General features: G+C 42.8%; 1 protein-coding gene across 1 annotated transcript in view; it reads right to left on the bottom strand.

The window, feature by feature from the left end:
- The window catches only part of ST8SIA6 (ST8 alpha-N-acetyl-neuraminide alpha-2,8-sialyltransferase 6), a 148,274-nt gene that overhangs the window by 6,112 nt on the left and 120,326 nt on the right, over positions 1 to 21,836 (bottom strand). The window contains exons 5-6 of the mRNA XM_039245887.1: positions 6,493 to 6,637; positions 2,364 to 2,476 (exon numbers count right to left, since the gene is read on the bottom strand). Of these exons, the coding sequence (XP_039101818.1) occupies positions 2,364 to 2,476; positions 6,493 to 6,637 (258 nt within the window). The remainder of the gene's footprint in view (positions 1 to 2,363; positions 2,477 to 6,492; positions 6,638 to 21,836) is intronic.

Genomic DNA, 21,836 nt, shown 5'->3' with positions numbered 1-21,836 from the left:
GACTGAGGCGGAAATAGTATTCCACACTCTATGAAACAAAATCAGATAAACCATAGACATCTCTCATTGATTGTATATATAAAAAAAGATATATCAGAAAACAATTGTATATGGCACCTTGGGAAAAATGAATATTAACTGCAGATAATAGACCACGGAAATGCCCTCACTAATGGACACCCTGTAGTAACAAATCTACTTTCTAAAACAGTCTCATATTCTTTTGAAAATCAAAGGTGATTTCCAAAATAGCATCAAAGGAGAGACTCCCAGGAGAAATCCTGAGCACTGTCCACATTAAGTAGTACTTGGTAAAACCATTAATCACTCCATTTTTTGTACCTTACATACTTCACTGGGAGCTCCCAATCTTTTGGAAGGAAAAACGAATAATAAGCAGTTTCCATGTTGCTTTTATAAAACTCTGGACACGTATGGCCAAAATCAGTGCAGGCTTAACACTGACATAAATTTTAATGACCCCGACCACATCTAAACCCCCATTTGGCCTTTCAGCCTGGACAGCTAACTTCACAGGGACCTCAGTGTCTGCAACATATATATCTGAGCCTAAGCAAATGCAGACTCATTGTAGAGTTATAAATTAAGTAGTTGTTGAGATCTTTGTATTTTTATTTATTTAAAATTTTTTTTTATTTATTTCTGAGAGAGAGAGACAGCGTGAGCAGGGGAGGGTCAGAAAAACAGGGAGGCACAGAATCTGAAGCAGGCTCCAGGCACTGAGCTGGCTGTCAGTACAGAGCCCGACACGGGGCTTGAACCTACTAACCATGAGATCATAACCTGAGTCGAAGTCAGGCGCTTAACTGACTGAGCCACCCAGGTGCCCCTTAATTTTTTTTTTTTTTTGAACATTTATTCATTCTTGAGAGACAGACAGAGACAGAGTGAGTGGGGAGAAGCAGAGAGAAGACACAGAATTGGAAGCACAGTCCAGGCTCTGAGCTGTCAGCACAGAGCCTGATGCAGGGCTTGAACTCACGGACTGTGAGATCATGACCTGAGCTGAAGTTGGACGCTCAACTGACTGAGCCACCCAGGTGCCCCCTTTGTTTGTATTTTTATAAACTCTAAACCTGTATTTCCTATGTTTGCTATAAGGTAAAATGGCAGTTGGGCATAAACACCCCCACAGATGTTTTGGGAGTTTTGAGTCTATACACAGTCTACTACGAGAAGAATTATATATCTTCATTAAGGCCTTTTCATACTGAGTGCTTTGACAAAATGGCCACATCATTCAGGTACTGGTCATTTTGACATTAATCATGAGGAGCACATTCAGTGACCTGCTGGACTGTCAAATCTATTGTTCTGTCATGACCTTCAGCATAAAAACTTTAAATGAGATTAAAGTGAGGCAGTGGGGTGGGGGTGAGGGGGAGCTACCGACTCAAAATCTTCCTTTTCAGTTGCTAAAAAGGGCAGCATTAAATCAATAAGGATCAAAGGATGCCCTCTGTTGTATGAAATCAGTACCTCTGAAATAGGACGCAACACATTGCGACTTACTTCTTAAAAAGGTGCATTTCAGTTGAAATCCTTCCTCACAGGGATGAATCACCCTTCCGTGGGATTCTGAAAGCGCAGAAACCCTGTAGCCTGGCTTGTTAGCACAGGCACACAGAGAAAACACTTTTGCTTTCTTTTTTGCAAGCTAGCGGGTATTGAGACACAAACACTTTAAAAGACCAGAATTTAGAAGCTCCACTATTTCTTTTGTTTTCTAATTTCAAGCCAGAAAACTAAATAAACAATGGTGTAGCATGGCAATGAAATGTGAAGGTCAGCATTTTCTCAAGTATTATCTAAGAGCAAAACTCTTGACATGCTTTGTTAAAAAAATTTTAAAAATATATAAACAATAATTATCCGGGTGTGTGTATATATCTGTATCTATCTATGTATCTCTCTCTCTCTCCATATATACGTGTATATATATATATGTATATATATATATATTTTTTTATTTTTATTTTTATTTTTATTTTTTTCCCCTTCAGGTGAACCTGGGAACTACTACTCTCGGGAGTCCTTCTCAGGGAGCCATGGTATCCTTACCACACTGAAGGCCCTGAGAAGTCCTGCAGCGAAGGCTCTCTTTCACCATGATCTCAAGCAGAGTTTCTGCAAAGTGGCCATAGCCCAGTTTTCCCCTTCTGGTATTAACATGCTGAGGAAACCATGATCCATTTAACACTTCAGGAAAGGCTATCTAGATCACTTGTACATTTAAGCAACACAGCTCAAAGGTCAAAATTTACACGGAGTACTTTTATACTAGCCCTTTAAGATATCCAACAGATATTTATTTTCAAAGAAAGCAATTTGACAGGTCTTACCTAAAAACGAAGTCGGACTTGTCTATTTCGGCTCCACAAAGAGACTTATTCAGGATTCCCCCATTTCCAACCACGGCACACTGATTGTAAGGGTATTCCATAAAAGGCTGCGACTATCAGGAGAAAGTGAAAAGCTACCATGAAAAAGCTTTAGTTTCAGACCCATAACCATCATGGCTTAATTCGAGTGGCTTAATATTTATACACGCTAAGGGAAGAAAAAAGCGAGGAAAAAAAAAGCAGAAGTAGCAAATACCACAACTGATCAACTTATGACTTATAATAAAATATTGTATAAACCTATACTATACCTTTCATTTCTCTTGAGAGAAATATACAGTGTTTCCAATACAATATAATGTAATAATATAAAATATAATACATTTATGAAATGTAACTTCATGTATATACAGTGCATCAAATAAAATATAATGTAATAATATAGAATATAATACATTTGTTTGTAAAATGTAACTTCATGTATTTTATACTGCGTCATTAAGGAAATAACATTAGAACGGCAAAATCCCACATTGAGCCTTTCCGACAAACAGGAACGTTTTCAGCCATACAGAGGAAATAAAGCAATTAGCAAGTATCATTAAATCCTCTATTCTCAGGCATAAAATTAATAGCTAATTTAGCGGAAGCTTTCCGTGTTTCTTAAATAGTTAGACCTTCAGGCTCAGTGATGACATGAGATTTATGCCTGCCATCTCTCTGCAAATGACCAGCCACGGTCTTCAGGGAGGCCTACTAACTCTGTGCTGACATATTTCAAGTTAATTTCCAAGGCCTGAATCTTTTATATTTCCTCCAAGGACCGGACTTGCCTACCCCCAAAGGTTCCCTCTTTTACCAAATCCTTCCCAGTTTGAAATATGGTGTCTCGATTCAACAGCGCACTTTCCCTTTCTTGGTCACTTTCCCTGAAATAACGATGTGACCTTGGGCAACACAGAGGATTCCAGCTCAGACTCCACAGTGACATGGTCCTGATTCACCTGTTCTGTCTTTAGAATTCAGCTGGAGGTCCTCAAGGGCACAGAGGGTGTTTCTGACTCTTAGCTGCCCCTCATCTTTCACTGTAGACCTTGAATAACTCAAGGTACACGGAGATTTTATAGTAAATGCCGGCTGGCTCAGTGGCCTGCCCTGGTACCGCCTCCAGCCTTGTGCTGACGCCCACCTGTACCCGCCTGTGGGGCCACCTGGTAAGCATTCAGGAACTGTGTAAACTGTTGTTAAACCACGGGTAAATCTGGGGTGCCTGGGCGGCTTAGTCTGTTGAGCATCTGACTTGATTTCAGCTCAGGTCATGATCCCAAGGTTGCAGGATTGAACCCATGTCGGGCTTCACGAGTGTGGAAGAGCTTGCTTAAGATTTTCTTTCTCTCTCTCTCACCCTCTGCTCATCTCCCCTACTCACTTACTCTAGAAAAGAAATAAAATACTACTACTACTACACATTGGTAAATTTAAATCAGCCACAGTGAGGGGTACTTACACCACCCAAATCAGCCAGCGCTACAAATCAGGGCCCCCAACTGCCCCAAACCGGTTTACCGGTACCAATGGCAATGCCTCAGGGCCACTGTGCTTCTGAGAAGCCCAAAGGAACCCCTGAATCCCTATGACTGTTTTGCGCTCCTGACGTTCCATTCGGGAGCTGCCAAACAGGCAAAGAAAACCCTGGTTCAGTACTAGGTTTGTCTCTGACAATTAAAAATCAGATGGTGTGTATCATACAAGAGACATCATTCCAAGTGCAAAACTTACTAACACGGGTAATACATACAATAACCTCATGAGCATTTTACAGATGGGAAAAAAAGGCAGGGGTTTCAGTAATGGCTAGCAGGTGCCAGAGCTGGGATTCAAACCCCTGAAGGAGCCCATGCTCTCATTCACTACGCATTATACAGCTTCTCATAGTCAACGAACAAAATGTTAATTTAATTATGTGCCTTATTCCTCTTTGTAGCTGCAAGGCCCGGCAGCACCTGGTTCTTAAATTAATGGTTCCCAAATACCAGAGGTTATTTCAAATCCACTGTGCTTCTAGCTCAAGATGTCTTCCAACTGTGTTTGCTAAACAGCACCACAATAAACTCTGAATTTTATAGATTGGGTGGGATGCAAATATGCTCTAAATGGCACAACAGAAGAGATTACTGAAGGGAACATCTCCAATTAAGCACTCAAACTAGTGAATGTTTTTCTCTGGCTTCTTGGTCAACTGGGTGAAAAGGCCCTTATGCTCTGGGATCTCACGTTTGGTGCGAGTTCACCTGAATTACAAACACCAATGTTTCTTAAAATAAAGCTCAGAAGAAAATGGAAAATTTGTGCCACGCTGAGCGATGCCTGCTCATTGCTCACTTCGGTCAAAAACCGACTTCGTTGTTTTCTTTTGAAATAACTTAGCAGAAGTTTGGAGGAAATGACTTCACAACATTCATCAAAAGTAGCTATTGTCATCGGCTTGCTCTGTGCCCCACAGTCTTACAGAGCGCGGTGTGGCAGAGGGGAGCCCCGGGGGGTGGTGCAGGAAGCAGGGTGAGGAGGAGGTCAGCTCCCTCACATGCCTCATCCACAGAAAAGGAGTGGCGTAGCTTTGCAATTGTTATTGTACTGACTTCAGAATTTCCCCTCCTCTGATTCTGTAAAATCAGTGTAAATTTGGAAAATGGATGCTGTTGTTAACGGCATACAGAATTATCAAGTCTCGGTTAAGTTATTCTTTTCAAGGTGCCAATTAGAAGCAAAAAAATACCTGCTGCTTCTCTGTTCTCGTCAGTCTACAGCAAAGAAAACACTAGGGAAAAAACGCAGAGGTGAAAGAGTCACTCACTGTGAAACTCTCCCAGGCCCTCCTTGATAAGGGATATGAATGCTTCACTTATTTTCTTTTTGATTATTGGTAATTTCAGTGGATCATGAGGGCATTTTTAGAAATGCTTTATGAGTTTTTTTGATCCCCCTTTCCTCCCAGAAAATGTGCAATATTTATTCTCTATCATTTGCTATTCAGTTCTCGATCAGCCCCAGCATATTTGTCTTCCTTTGAATTGTAATATTAAAAGAAAAAATGGAAGAACTTGCATGATCGATAAATTAGTTGTTAGAGATCCAAGGTCTAACAAAAGGGAATTAATGGTAAGAACTGAATATTCTACAGTTGGTAAAGTCATCCCATGTTTGACCATAGTGCCTTAGCTTAATTGCTTTTCATCACATCATGAAAGATGCCCGAGAGTGTGTGTTTATAAGCCACAGGATTCTCTTCAGGACAAAAATTTTCCCCAAGTTCAGATTTATATTCAAGAAGTTTCTTCTTGTATTCTTGTAATGACACTGTGTTGTTACTCACTAGTTTATTCAGTGACTACACAACAAATGCACATATACGCACTGGGGAATGTTCTAGAGCTTGGGATACATCGATGAACACACCACCCAGAAGTCCCTGTCTTGTGAGCTTACTCAAATTCTTAACATATTTACTTCCCAAAGATTAGCCACATAAACCTGCAGTTCTTTGTGGACAAAGCGATTCAGTCACCAAAACTGACAACTGGGTGAATCTCATTCCAGGTGAAAAATGGTCCTCTTCCCAAGCCCCAGTAATTGCTGTGCAGGAAGCCCGAGGACCTCATCTCATTCAAGGATGAGTCATGAAGACTCAAGGACTCGGAGAACTTACATTTTAAGATATAAATATATTCCCCACAGAGCTACTTACATTCAAAATTGCCTTTTTATTTATTTATTTTTTAGAGAGACTGAGCGAGCATGAGCAGGGGAGGGGCAGAGAGAGAAAGAGAGGGAACCTCAAGCAGGCTCCACACTCAGTGCAGAGATCAGTGCAGGGCTCCATCCCACGACCCTGGGATCATGACCTGAGTTCATATCCAGACTTGGACGCTCAACCGACTGAGCCACCCAGGCTGCCCCCCAAAACTGCTTTTTTAAAATGGACTGCTACAAACATCCTACACAACTAAACCACATATGGTATTTTCATTCTAAGTTAGGTCCCCCATTTGTGTTAAGTTTACAGTGTAAAGTGAGAGGAGAGTCCTCTGCAATGGTGACACAAATAAACCACAACAAACCCCCTACTCACCGCTGGAAACATATTAAAAATGTTCTCTCTAATCAGGATTTCATTTTTGCTTTCCACCTCGTAACTCATGTTGGTCCCGGCTGGAGTGTTATTCTGAGAAACAATGAAGTTTTGGGCAGCATCACAACAGGAGGCAAGCTTTGCTCTGCAAAGGAGAAGAAAAAGTGAAGCAAGGAATAAGATTTAAAAAACCCGGAAATAGAGGCTGCAATGGAAAATGCAAGAGGCTTTGGCCACATTGACTCTCAGAAAGAAATCATTCATCCAGATGACATTTTCATCTCGTTGCATCTTAACTGGCCTGGATAGTGAAATGGTTACCTGGCAGGAAAAACGGGCAAAGAACGTTAAACAGACACTCAGGTAGGGCCCTCTCACCAGCAGAAAATACTCGTTAACATAATGGTTCACATATACAACTGTCTGCCTGATGATCACGTTGTAACATGAAAGAGAAAAATGACAAGGATATATTGTAATTATTTTCTAATAATTATAAAGTACGGAAACTAAGTTAAGAACAGTGTTACAGTCACCAAAGTAATCATGTAGTCCTTGATTAGGAAACAAGTCCAATGAACAGTAGAATCATTAAATGCAGTGATTTGTTTCTAGCTTTAGTGGTTTAATTCACAAGCACAAAGTATTTATATTTAAGGTGTACAAAGTCATGTTTTGGTATGTTTATACATTGTGGAACAGTCCCTACTACAAGCTAACTGATGTACTCATCATCTCACATGGTTGTCATTTTCTTTCACCCCCTTTTTTTTCGTGGTGAGAACAGTTAAGATTTACCCCTTTAGCACATTTCAAGCATACAATATAATATTACTATCCACAGTCACACTGCTGTAAAGTAACACAGTGAATTTCGAAGTGAACTTAAAATTGCCATTCCTTATAGAAAGCCTAGAAAAATATAATTTATTTTTTTCAACTTTTTAAATGTTTATTCATTTTTGAGAGAGAGAGAGAGACAGAGTGTGAGTGGGAGAGGGGCAGACAGAGAGGGAGACACAGAATCCGAAGCAGGCTCCAGGCTCTGAGCTGTCAGCACAGAGCCCGACGTGGGGCTCGAACCCACAGACTGTGAGATTGTGACCTGAGCCGAGGTCAGATGCCTAACCGACTGAGCTACCCAGGCGCCCCAAGAAAAATGTAATTTAATACCAACCGGTGTTTAAATCTTACGTGGAGAGAAAACATTATTAATAGAATGTAGGCCCAGTCAGGTCCTTCTAGGGATCCCCTAGTTTGCCCCCAACCTCTGGCAGGTCAATCTAGATCCACTCACAATTTATAGTTTGTTTCCATAATTCTCCAGGGATGCACGGTCCACAGCATCACCTGGTAATTATTCCAGAGTCTAATCAACCTTGATGTCAAGAGATTCTTCCATTTGCACAACTCCACTATCTCTCAACTTAAATCCATTCCCCTTGTTAGTTTTCATAGAATCTCTCTGTGGAAACACTTCATGTAATTGAAAATGGTAATAATCAAGCCAAACTGAACCTTTTCGATCTTGAAGCCTTTAGAGAAGTTTCTCTTTTCTCTCAGATCTTCCTCCTAGGGCCACTTTTTCATTATTTTAGTCATCTTGTTCCTCTTTAAACCTTTACTTATTTCTCCGAATTATTTAAAAATATGTATCAAACAGACTCTTAAGGACAGAGAACAAACTGAGGGTTGGCGGATGGGAGGTGGGTGGGGATGGGTTAAATAAGTGACGGGGATTACAGAGGGCACTTGTGATGAGCACTAGGTGTTGTATATAAGTGATGAATCACAAAATCCTACTACTGAAACTAATATTACACTCTATGTTAACTGAAATTTAAATAAAAATTTAGAAAAGGAAAAAAAATACATAGCAAAGTGGGATTCAATCCTAGCGCAAGGACAGTGAATATTCAGTGAAAAGGGCTGATTGTGGTCGCTGCTGATACCCGAGATTCATAACTGGTCCTTCCCCATTGATGGGGTTTTTGTCCGGAAGGGTATTCTTTTGCACATGTTCCTACTGAATTTTGTCCTTCTGACAAAATACACTGCTCGAACACGTCACGGTCATTGTTGAATTATATTCCAGTCTTCTTGAATTTCAATAGTTCTCAGGGTGTAAAAAATCAGTGCTGTGATATGATTTATACCCTGAAATCAATATTTTCAACAATACTTATCAGTTCATTTATATTATATAAATAGCACATTCATCTTCATCGAGTCCTATCACCTGCTTATCATCCCTCTGCGGATTTCAGAATCTATCATCTCTTAAAGATAGTTCATGGAGGGGCGCCTGGGTGGCTCAGTCAGTTAAGCGTCCGACTTCAGCTCAGGTCATGATCTCACGGTTCATGGGTTCGAGCCCCGCATCGGGCTCTGTGCTGACAGCTAGCTCAGAGCCTGGAGTCTGTTGTCGGATTCTGTGTCTCCCTCTGTCTCTGACCCTCCCCCGCTGACACTCTGTGTCTCTCTCTCTCTCTCAAAAATAAATAAACATTTAAAAAAAGATAGTTCATGGAGATTAACAAAAGGAAAAATTGAAAATGAAATGTGTAGTCAAAAGCATGATGCTAAGTAGTTTTTAACTTTAAACTTAATATCATAACAATTCATATTGTGAATTCAGAAATTCTTATGTGTTTATTATTTTAAATGTCTCTTTTATGCAGCATTTGAGCAAAGGCGATGGAATAAATTCCCATTTACCTTTAACAAGTAGCTTAACTTCTCTAAGGATACTCAGTGCTTAAAAGAATATTGCAGGGCACCTGGGTGTCTCAGTTGGTTAGTCCGACTTCAGCTCAGATCAAGATCTTGCAGGTCCTGAGTTCGAGCCCCACATCGGGCTCTGTGCTGACAGCCCAGAGCCTGGAGCCTGCTTCAGATTCTGTCTCTCTCTCGGTCTCTCTGCTCCTCCCCCATTCACGCCCTGACTCTCTATCCTTCAAAAATAAAACATTTTAAAAAAAGAATATTGATTGCATCACCAAAAAACACTAACCATTACAACCTTTGTGTTTTTTTATACTAAGTTTTTTTCTCAAATTGTATTTTTAACATTGTATTATAGAATTTTCAAACCTATAGGAAAATGCAAAGGATTGGTCAATGAGTACCTGAACAACCACCAGCTAGATTGTACAATTCACTTTTTGCATTTGCCTTATTGCATAATTACTGTGCATCCATCAATCCATTTTTGTTGTTATGGATTGTTATCACAATTCCAAGTCAAATACAGATATCGGTCCCTTCACTGCTAAACACCTCAACACTTATATCATTATTTTGTTTACATTTGTGGGTAAAATTTACATACAATAAAATCATAAGCAACACCCCTGTAACCCAACTCCTCTCAAAATACAGACTATTGCCTACCCTCTAGAGAATTCCCTCATATCCTTCCCAGCCTGTCTCCAGCTCTCACCCATCTCCAGGTAAGCACTTTTGTCATTAAAGTTTGGATCAAAGATGAGTTTGCCAGGGTACCTAGGTGGTGCAGTCGGTTGAGCGTCCAACTTCGGCTCAGGTCATGTTCTCATAGTTTGTGAGTTCGAGCCCCACGTTGGGCTCTGTGCTGACAACTCAGAGCCTTGAGCCTGCTTTGGATTTTGTGTCTCCCTCTCTCTCTGCCCCTCGCCCACCCTCGCTCTCTCTCTCAAAAGTAAGTAAACATTAAAAAAAAGATTAGTTTGCCTGTTCTAGAATCCATATCAACAGAATCATACAGTGCATATGCTTTTGCGTAAGACTTCCTTCTCTCAGTATAAATGCTCTTACAATCCATCTACACGGCTGTGTGTATCAGCAACTTATTCTTTGTCATTGCTGGAGTACTGTTATTCCACTGTATGGACATGCCAGAATTGGTTCAGCCATTGCCTTTGTGCTTAAAAAAAAAATCACTATCAAAAATCAATCACTATCAAAAATCACCTTATCACTCATAAAAACCTCCCAGGAAAAATATCAGAATAATTATCCTTCATTTCATTTCTGAAGCTGGTCTTCACTGGCCAATGGGATTTTGTAAGGCTTTATATTCAGTGGCAGAGTTATAAATGTATGTTGTCACTTCCCGGCTCATCCATGTGGTAGAGAGCCCTGTAGTAGCCAGGGTCAGTATTAAGTCGAGGTACATATAGCAAACAGAACAAAATGGAATTTTCTCTCTGCTTTCCCATGTCACATCATCCCTAAACAGGGTCACTTCTGGTCTCTGGAGACTCTAAAGTCAAGTAGGTGATGTTCACAATAATGAACAATTTCCCCCTTATTGTATAAAAAGAGCAGGAAACACTTAAAGCACGGACACTGTCGGTATTAACTCGATGTGACGGTTAACTTGATGTGTCGGTTTGGGCCGAGGCAACGCCTAGATACTGAGGAAACACTGTTTCTGGGTCAGTCAGTGAGGGTGCGTCTGGAAGAGCCGAGCATCTGAAGTGCTGATTTGAGGAAAGAAGACCACCCTGCCCCCTGTATGTGGGCATCATTCAATCTGTCTATGGCCCGAGCACATCAATAGACGGAAGAAGGTAAATCTACTCTCAGACTGAGCTAGGCTGTCCATTTTCTCCTGTCATTAGACATTGGTGTCCATCTTCTCTCTGTGATAAATATGTACCGAAAAATGTGCAAGTGGCTTTTAAACTGGATGATGGGAAGAGTTTTTAGGCGCACGCTAGAAAAGGCCTAGACTGCCATGAACCGAACTGTAAAGGTGATTCTGTTAAGAGCTCAGGAAGAAAAGAGTTCTGTAGAGAAGACTTCCATCTTCTTAGAAGAGTGAGAAGCAGAACACTGGAAGATAAAGGGATGTTACCTCAAGGCTGCTCTGATGAGGTCTCAGATGGAAATGAGGGACATGTTATTATGAGAGGACAATGGAAAAGAGGTAGTCCTTGTTATAAAGTGGCAAAGCACTTGGCTTTGAATTGTGTTTCAGCTCCAATGTTTTGTGGAAGGTAGATGCTCAAACTGGATATTTAACTGAGGAGGCTTCTAAGCAAAATATTGAAAAACCAGCTTAGTTCCTCCACTGCTTATCACAACATGCAAGAAGAAAGAGATGATCTGGAGACCGAACTATTCACCAAGAGAGAAGCAGGACTTATAGATCTGGAAAATTCTCAGCCTATCCACATTGCAACAGGATGAGAAAGCATGTTCAGGAGAGAGCACTAAGAGTGTGGCCAAGAATCTGTTTGATAAGGAGATTACTATGGGTGTGAACCAGACTTAATCAACCACCCAGCAGGAAACCTACCGCTTTGAACCGAAGAGGAGGGACACAGCAAGGAGCAAAAAAGGCTGTCGGAGTGAGAATTTACTGGATGGGACCACAGCGCTACTTGGCTGCAAACATGCGCTATTCTTCAAGATCAGGGAAGAATGACCCCAAAGTTGATTCAGGGTATCAGGGATGCACCCTTGGTTTCAAGAAGGGACACCCTCTGCTCAAAGCTGAGGGGGTGGGGCCACCTGCAGACCCATCCCTGCCCGCAGAGCTGGGGACAGGACTCCAACCCAGTGCGCCTGGCGGTCAGAGGCTCCAGCCAGAGGATTACCTTGAGCCTGAGAGTTCCGGAAGTTTGTCTTGCTAAGTACTGTACCTGCTTGGGACCTGTCATTCTCTCCTTTTCTAGTTCCCCTTTAGGAATGGGAATGGCTATCCTAGGCCTTATTTTGAAACACATGCCTCGTCTGGTTTCATACATTCAAAGCTGGAGAGGAATTCTGCTTCAGGACTAACTGTGCCTCGGGCCCACTCATACCTCATTTAGAGGATATTTAGATGACCCTTTGGACTTCAGAGTTGATGCTGGAACCAGTTAAAGACTTTGGGAGCTGCTGGGATGGAATGGATGCATTGTGCAGATGAGAAGGACATGAATTTGGGGGACTGTGGGGAATACATTATGGACTAAACATATGTGTCCTCCCATAGACAAACTACGGCCACGTGATGGGGTCAGGAGGTGGGGCTTGTGGGACGTGATTAGGATTAAGTGAGGTCGCAAGAGTGGAGCCCTAATGATGGATTAGCGCCCTTAAAGAGTCCTCAGAGAGCCCACTTGCCCTCTCTGCTCTTCGCCACGTGAGGCACAACAAGAAGGCTCAGTCTGCAACCTGGAAGAGGGCCCTCACCAGAACTTGACCACGCTGGCCCTGACCTCGGACTTCCAGCCTCCACAACCATGAGAAATCAATGCCTGCTGTTTATTAGCCAGCGAGACTATGGAGCGTTGTTATAACAGCCACAACTGACTAAGACACTAGGCAAAAGCTCTTTACCATGACACCTAAATTGTCTACACTGTGTAGTTTCATGTTCCATGAGAACAAATGTCCAACAAGACCAATAGGCACAAACCAGATACCTGGAAAGCACCGTACACTTGCCAGAGCATTTGTACATCTGCTTATGTCATCTGATTCCCATGGCAAACAGGGAAACAGAAAAGATCATTCTCATTTCAGAGATGAGAAAACTGGAGTTGAGAGAGGTTAAGTGACTTGACCAAGGCACCCGGGTTGTAAATGACCCCAACCTAAGTCCTCTGACATTCTATTCTCTGTAGTTTACACTGGAGTATAATTGGGGTAATAATCTCATTTGAGTTTCTTCCTTGAGGATGCTTCCCATGATGGCACTACCATAAGCTCACTGAAAACCTGCCCATTTACAGCTCAAAGGTGGCAAGAAATTTACATATAAATACTTCAATCCTATATATAACTGAGACACTCAAGGCTCTTGATTTATATGACATACAGGGTCTCCCTGGGAATCAAGGTTAAAGCGTCCAGCCAATGTGCTCCAGTGTTAAAGGGAAAAGAAACCCCCAGCTTGATGATGATCTAAGGCTTGCTGTATCATACCTTCAAGCAACTTCCTCTACACATTCTGGTTTCAAAAAGCAAAGATTAGGGGCACCTGGTTGGCTCAGTCATTAAGTGACAGACTCTTGGTTTCAGCTCAGATCATGATCTCATAGTTGGTGGGATTGAGCCCCATGTCAGGCTCTGTGCTGTGTGTGGAGCCTGCTTGAGGTTCTCTATCTCTGTGTCTCTGCCCCTCCTCCCCTCAAAAATAAATAAGTGAACTTAAAAAAAAGAAGCAAAGATTACTCCCCTCCATGCCCAGGAAAGAACAGAGACCCTTTGAACTCCATGGAGTTCCAGAACTGAAAGAATTTATATACTTTCCAAAGGGCTTCCTTCTGAAGATGTTGGTCCTGAAAGAATTGGCCTTAACACTTGTAGCCTAAACCTAAAAAGACAGTGTCTGAAAATGTGCAGATCATCTTCGTATCACATTTGGTCCAGAGGCTATACTTCTGAGAAGGGGATCTTTCTTAAAACGGCAGAAATTCCTTTTTCTTTTACACGGCCGGGGCTGAGTGTTTCCTTAGTTTTTATTTTGTATTTTCTGTTTTGTGTTTTTCTATCTGTTTTGGGTCTCAGGTCAGAATCCTTCTTCAGTTCTAAATGGGATGCTTCCTGGATTTCCATGAAATGTTAATGAGTGCCTGAGGCTTCAAGTGTGAAGGGCTCTGGAGTACACTCTGAATACTAACAATCTAACCGCCCCAGCTCAGAGCTCACAGGCGTCTCTTCTGTTTATCAGACTCCCTAAAACTCCTTAATAAGACGTGGGACAGTCAGGGTGAGGCAGAGGGTGCGGGCACTTGCTAAGCGTTAATAAATAGCTACCTTCTTCTGAGACCCTTTCTCTAAGGCTCTAACGAGGATCGAGGAAAGGGAGTTTTACAACTTATGTGGCTGCACACCTCCAGGGACTTATTCATCATCCTAATCAGTTCTAAACCAGTCACATTTCTTTTCCTTCACCAAAATCACAATCTGCTGGGACTGAACCATACCCCAAGTCACTGCCTCTTTCTTATTGATGTCCCCACCCCTTCCCCCTGCCCCTTGGTTGTTGTTTTTTGGTTTTTGGTTTTTTTGGCCTTTCTTCTAGGTCTACTCTACATTCCATAATTCACCAATTCACGACTCATAAAAATATCAAACACTGCGTGCATTCTCACTAGGTGCTAAATATTTCCCATATATTCTCTCATGAAGCCCCACAGCAACCCTACAAAATAAGTAGAGATGTCACTTACTTTACAGTTGAGGACAACCCAGGCTTCTAAAAGGTACAGAGGTCACACATCACGCAAAATATGTCACTTACTTTACAGCTGAGGACAACCCAGGCTTATAAAAGGTACGGAGGTCACACATCACACACTCATCCATACGTATTTAGCACTGGGGTAGTCATTGAGCCCTTAGAGATCCACCGTCTACGCATGGTTGAATAAATCAAGCACTGTCTCTGTCCTAATGGTATTTATGGTCTAGTAAGGAAGAAAACAAACAGCTCTTCAAGGACTCACGTGAAGGGTGGCAGTTATGACACCTACCCTCAAATACACAGCTTTGGTACATTGATTATTTTGAGCCCCAGGCACTTGAAAAGCAGCAAATGCATGAAGATTTCTTTGAATTCCCCTTATCTGCCTCAAGGGGCTCAAGAGTCATAAATCCCCTGCTCGGCAGTCCCACCAGAGGGGGGAGATGGATTCTTACCACAGGAGAGGACACGAGTCGGCATCACACTCTGACTTTGTTGTGAACTATCACACCTCTCAACCGGTCTCCTAAGGGCCCTCATCTTTCCTAAAAGCCACTGGCTCTCCCCTAAGAGGCCTACCTCCCCCTCCCCGTTCCTCATGAGAATGGGATCTGGGCCTGAATTTGAAGTTGCCTCAGGGAGATACTCGGGTGTCGCCCATGGGGGTCTACATGTCCATAAAGTTCTGTTTGTTTTTCTCATTCATTTCTTCTTCATTATAGGGGTCTCAGCCAAGAACTCAGAAGGGTAGAGGAAAGTTCTTTTCCTCCCCAGAAATTGTAAAACAGTAAGTGGCAAAGCCAAGATCCAAACTCACAACTCAAAGCCTTACATAGAAAGCCCTGCCTCAGTCAACGCCCTACAAAGCACCATGATGTGCAATGCTTCCTACCAAGGAACTGGGGGGCATTAAGTAAAAAGTGCTGGTTTGAACCACCATATCTTACTATCCAATAGATTTTTCTAGAACCCTCAAGTTCATAATTGAAAGTCATTGTCAAAAAAGGGTAAGAGAGCACTGTGGGCAAAAGGGTCTCTGTATCCTGTAACTATCGGTATCACATGATGTGACACCCGGCCCAGTCCCCACGCACCTCATTGTGCTCTTGTGGCCGCGCTGGGCTCTGTGTGAGCCTGGCTGTGCAGCACTGTGGTGTGGGGGCATGGGGAATGTGGGAGAAAAAGAATAATTTGGAACTGGGGTGCCTAGGTGGCTCAATCAGTTAAGCGTCCAACTCTAGATTTCGGCTCAGGTCATGATCTCATGGTTCATGAGTTCGAGTCCTGCATCAGGCTCTGCACTGATTGAGAGAGATTCTCTCTCCCCTCCTCTCTCTGCCCCTTCAGCACTCTCTCTCTCTCAAAATAAATAAATAAACTTTAAAAAAGAAAGAAGAATTTGTATGAGAGACTGAGAATAAGTCGTCCGTCCCTGGTCAGAAGTCTTTGAGGAACGACTAAGATTTCCATTCGGGTTTTAAATGGACCTGGGATAAGAGCAGCGCGGAGTGGCTTTACTAACATTCAAATGTGATGCAAACAACATAGTTAAAAGAAAAGAGGCCACAAAAAGAGGGGAGAGACATGCCGTCCTCTGTGATGCTCAAACCACACTCGGAGGGCTTGGGTCTGCTGTGTAAACTCTGCTTTCAAAGGCATGTTGAGAAGCCAGGGCCCCCATCTGCTGGTGGAAGAACTGAGATTCGTGACAGTTAAACACAAAACAAACAACGTCCAGAATGCAGAAGGACAGTGGCAGTGGGATATAATAGCTGCCTGCAAATATTATACACATCCAGAAGGAATTAGATTTAACTTGTGCAAGGCGCCTGGGTGGCTCAGTCGGTTAAGCGCTAATTTCGGCTCAGGTCATGATCTCACGGTTCATGAGTTCAAGCCCTGCATCAGGCTCTGTGCTGACAGCTTGGAGCGTGGAGCCTGCTTTGGATTCTGTGTCTCCTTTTCTCTCTGCCCCTCTCCTGCTCACACTCTGTCTCTCTCTCTCAAAAATAAATAAACATTTTTAAAAAATTTAGATTTAACTTGTGCGAGCATAAGATCCAGAATTGGGACCCATGCACAGAACAAGTGAGTACATATTCGCTGGGCTGTCATCAGGGGATGGTCATGAGGATCAGAACTTACAACTTAGCACAAATATGAGTCAAGTATGGATGGGCCCTGGCCTCTGGGACCTTATGTACATTAAGAGACAGACACAAAGCGTAACTGGTATTTCAGTGTCATTGCAGTATCACAAGGGCTGGCATAGGATGAGGTGATAAGTAAGCAGAGGAAAGGCAGTGCAGACAAGCTGGGGAAAGGGGTACATTGTGCGAAGGTGTTAGTACAGTGCTCAGTACCCAGGAGACGTGGGAAAATATCTGTTCAATGAGTGAATGGACTTGTGTTTCAGAGGATGGACAGCAGTGGAGGGAAGGCCTGATGGGAAGGCCCACTGGCGGGGCCTATGACTTGAGTTCATGTAACTAAAGATTACAAGGGCCTCCATTAAGCAAGTGCTTTTGGGTGGAAAGGGTAGGGGTGGGGGAAGATGCACGATCTACTTAATGGGTGGAAGAACATGGGTGAGGGACAGACAAAGATGGCCAGGAGAGAAGATGATGGCTCCACAGGAAATTATTGCCAAACTCAATGTCATGAAAATTTTCCCCCATGTTTTCTTCTAAGAGTTTAATGGTTTTTGTCCTTAAGTTTAGGTCTTTGATCATTTTGTGTTAATTCTTGTATATGATGTGAGGAAGGGGTCCAACTTTATTCTTTGCATGTGGTTATTTTCTATACCACTGTTTGAACAGACTGTCCTTTCTCCACTGAATGGTCTTGGTAAAAACCAATTGGCCATATGAGGGAGGCTTATTTCTAGTCTATTCTGTTTTCTCTATGGCTATCCTGATGCTGGTGACAAAGTAAATGTGTTTTATACATAACATTTAATCCCCATAATATTCTTTTGAAGTAGGCGTTCTTAGTTTCATTTTAAAATTGAAGAAACCACCTCAGCAAAATTAATTCCCCGGAGGAATCACAGCTAATAACTGGGAGACTAAAATTTAAACTCAACCAATTCCAAACACTGTAAATGAAATCAAGTTCTTAGAAAGAAATTTCTCCCTGGAGAATTGAACCCAGACAGTTAAGAGCACTGAAACAAAATAAACTTACAACTCTGCAAAGTTGAAACTCTTAAAAAGAGGTGATGTTCCCCAGTGGAATTCCTTCATTTCACTAATATTTGTCAAGAGCAATTCTGTGGTCCAGGCACCATGCTCGACCCTGGGAACAGAGGGAGGAATGAAGAGACTCTGTCCCCCTCCTTCATATCGTACATGAGGAAGTGCATTTTCTAAAAGAGGCAGGAAATGGAGGAAGGCTTCCCAGCAAAGCAGTAAAGGTGGTTAACAATTTGTTAACTATGTTCAAGAGGATGAAGCCAATGGAACACTGGGAATCTCTCTTGTATGAAGCATCACTGAACCACGTAGCATGAAAATCACCCAGAGGCTGTAGGAGCCAGGAACAATAGAAATAATGTGTTCCTAAGCTTCTATGTTTTTGAAGAATAGAAAACGATTTAACTAATTCAGAAAATATTTTCCAGCTTTCAGTTTTTACATGAGGCGTAATTGCAAGGAAAAGGAGAAAGGCAAGAGAGAAAGAACACAGCAAAACAGTAGAGAAACTAAGAAAATAAAAAGAGACACGTAAAAGTGACACACAGAGAGGAAGAAAACTCTGAGAAAAGCAGAGGGGATGAAGACAGAGGCGAGAGACAGTCACACACACTATGACCAGGACAGAGAGACCCATCAGAGAGAGAAATGTAAACATTCACATGATCTCAGGGAAACACAGGTTTACGTGGACAGAACGCTCAACAGAAAGGGGCCAGAAAAAGGGCCAAGAAACAGGGGTCCCACTAGGGACACTGAAAGCAAAACCCGTGAGCCTGAGGCCCAAGCACATTTGTGTAGGCACCTTCACAATAAACACACGCGTGGCTCCTAGGAGGTCCCAGACATTCTCCTAAGCCGTGGACACAGTCACTTAGTCCATTTTCATCACCCACAGTTGTAATCCCCGTTTTCCAGATGCGGAAGGTGATACACAGGCTAAGTTTTTTGTCTGAGGTCACACAACCAGGACTCAGATTTGAAGCCCAGTCAACATCTGTGTGTTCTTAACCACTGCCCTACACTTCCCCTAAATGTTTATGCTTCACAGATCAACACCACATCAAAGACAACATCAACACAACATCAGAGATACCCAGAGGGAGAAACAGTCACTGACATAAGACCCATAGATAAACACATTGACCATCATGGGAAGATACCGGCATTTTGAGACATTTTGTCAATTGTGATTAAGTATTTAAGCTGTGCTGAATCCTCATAACTACATGCGTAAGACATTAAAATAAGAGAGTAGAACAGTATTCAAATCCTTCCGTTGGGGGCCAGCCCAAACGGATACAGGTTAAAAGGCGAAGGGTTGGGAACTGGCATTCATTCACAGGGTCAAGGCCAAGGCTGAAGATTCTTGTCCAGGTAGGAATTTTCTTGGGGCTGGGAATGAAGACAGAGCTCCTGACAAAAAGACAGGGTCTGACACTGAGGAGAACAGATAGGAACGCCAAGCACTAAGAGGGTAGAGTCATGAATCGAGTTTAGTGGCATGGGACAGAATTCAGGGTAAACTCAATTAGTCATTCATTTCTGTGTACACTTAGTGAGCAAATGGAGCTCATAGTACTGTTCTCTATACCAAGGATATCATAAAAAATTTTTTAAGCTTATTTATTTATTTTGAAAAACAGAAAGAGAGAGAGAGAGGAGTGGTATAGAGACAGAGAATCCCAAGCAGGCTCCATGCTGTCAGTGCCGAGTCCGATGCAGGGCTCGAACTCACCAACCGTGAGATCATGACTTGAGCTGAAACCAAGAGTCAGATGCATCACCAACTGAGCCACCCAGGTGCCCCAGGATATAATTGTTTAGAAAAGAATGAAAGCCAATGGAGAGCATGTGGTGTAATGGGAGAAAGACGCTGGGAGACAATGAGAATATCATGCCTTTGGCCCAGCACCACAGTGGAGAAGCGGAGGTGAGGAGCGAGGAGCTGGGCCAGGCCAGGCCGGGCCAGGCCGGCTGCCTACCTCTGATGCAGAAGAGCCTGTGAGGGTAACACTACAGCCCAGCGGGAACTTCCTTTGGTGACAAAAGGGTAGACCTTAGAGACCGACATGATGTCAGTGTGATGAATGGAGCATGCCATCTGGGATGTGGGCTCCTTCCTCATCCCCAAAGGGCTACACAAGCCACAGAAACTTCAGGCGCTTCTCTGAGTGGAATAATCCACTTACTTGAATCCTTAATCTTGTGTTGATGTTTTGCTGGTTCAATAATAAAGTAAAGCAAAGCAAAAGCATATTTATTGGAGTCTGATTCCACAAGCTCACAAACCCAAGGAGGTGGGCCACCCCTTGAACTGGAGCATGTAGGAAGGTATTCAATCAAAACCTGGGGTGCAAGGGCTCCACACTCCCAAAGAAGCAGGGCTGCAGTGAGCAGAAGTCAGCCAGGCAAGGCAAGAGAAAGAAACAGAGGGGTGAATACTGTTTGGGGAACAGTAAACGGGGAGCATGAGAGCCTGTATGGAACGTGCAAAATGCTGCAAGAAATTCCATCTGGCCTGGGAGACAGGACACTAGGTGGGGAACAGTGCAGAACTGTATCGTGAAAAGTCTTAGAAGCAAGGCAAGGTAAACGATTTGGCTTTCTGTGGGCGAGGGCAAGTCACTGAAGGCCTTGGTTAAGGCCGTGACACCAGAAGATAGGGGAGAGGCTATGGAGTCATTGTGTCCAGCCACTGGGACCATCAAACAAATTGCAGAACAACAACAGATAACCAGAACACCATTTGAGAGATAACTGGACAATAGTTTAAAGATAAGTTGAGCAGCTATATGTTAGGGCTCTGCAAAGAAACAGAACCAGTAGTCTATCCATGTACATACGTATGTATGTATGTATGTTATGTATGTATGTATGTATCTATCTATGTATCTATGTATGTATGTATGTATGTATGTATGTATCTATCTATCTATCTATCTATCTATCTATCTATCTATCTATGTATCTATGTATCTATGTATCTATCCATCCATCCATCCATCCATCCATCCATCCATCCATCCATCCATCCTATCTATCTACCTATGTATCTGTGTAAAGAAGCTTATTTTCAGGGATTGGCCCACATAATTGTGGGGACTGACAAGTTGAAAATCTGTAAGGCAGGAGCCAGGCTAGCAATTCAGGCCAAGAGTTGATGCCACAGTCTTGAACCGGAATTTCTTTGGGGGGGAAAAAAACTGGGAAACCCATTTTTGCCCTTAAGGATATGAACTGATTGAATCAGATGTGCCCTCCTGATGGAGGGGAATCTCTTTACTTGAAGTCAACTGATTGTAGATGTCAACCCCACAGACAAAGTACCTTCATAGAATCACCTAGGTTAGCATTTGATTAAGGATCTGGAGCCTAAAGCCTAGGCAAGTGGACACATAAAAGTAACCACCGCAGTGACTCAGGTCAGAGCAGGGATGAGGAACAGAGGACAGCAGATCAGTTTGAAACACACGTAGGATGTGAAGTTGTTACAGTTCTGTGGTTGCCTGGAAATGGACTGAAGGACAAGATGTCAAGGGTAACACACAGGTTTCTGACACAGGCCACGCGGAGAAGGGGCATGTCTTCACGGACTCAGGAAGGGCACTGGCCTCTTCACAACAAAGTGGTGACCTTTGATCGTTTCCATTCAGGCTTGCTCATTAAGGAAGAAAAAATTGAGAAGTTAGATTGTGAAAAAGCAGGGCTGAGAAGTCTCTGAAAAGAGGACAAACATTCAAGCACCTGCTGGCTTCCGAAGCCCTTCTGCACGAGGGCAAAGCTGTGGCCTCAAATGCCCCTTCAAGGCCCCCACTCCTGCCCTGGCCCCATGACTGGACTCTGCCTTTTTAAAAATTTTTTTTTGCTTTTAATGTTTATTTTTGAGAGAGAGAGAGAGAGCGCAAAGGGTAGAGAAAGAGAGACACTGAATTCAAAGGAGGCTCCAGGCTCCGAGCTGTCGGCAGAGAGCTGACTCAGGGCTT

The sequence above is a fragment of the Hyaena hyaena genome, unplaced genomic scaffold, assembly GCF_003009895.1.
Source record: "Hyaena hyaena isolate Hyena2069 unplaced genomic scaffold, ASM300989v1 scaffold_277, whole genome shotgun sequence".
Classification (NCBI taxonomy): Eukaryota; Metazoa; Chordata; class Mammalia; order Carnivora; family Hyaenidae; genus Hyaena; species Hyaena hyaena.
This window is presented reverse-complemented; position numbering and strand designations above follow the sequence as displayed.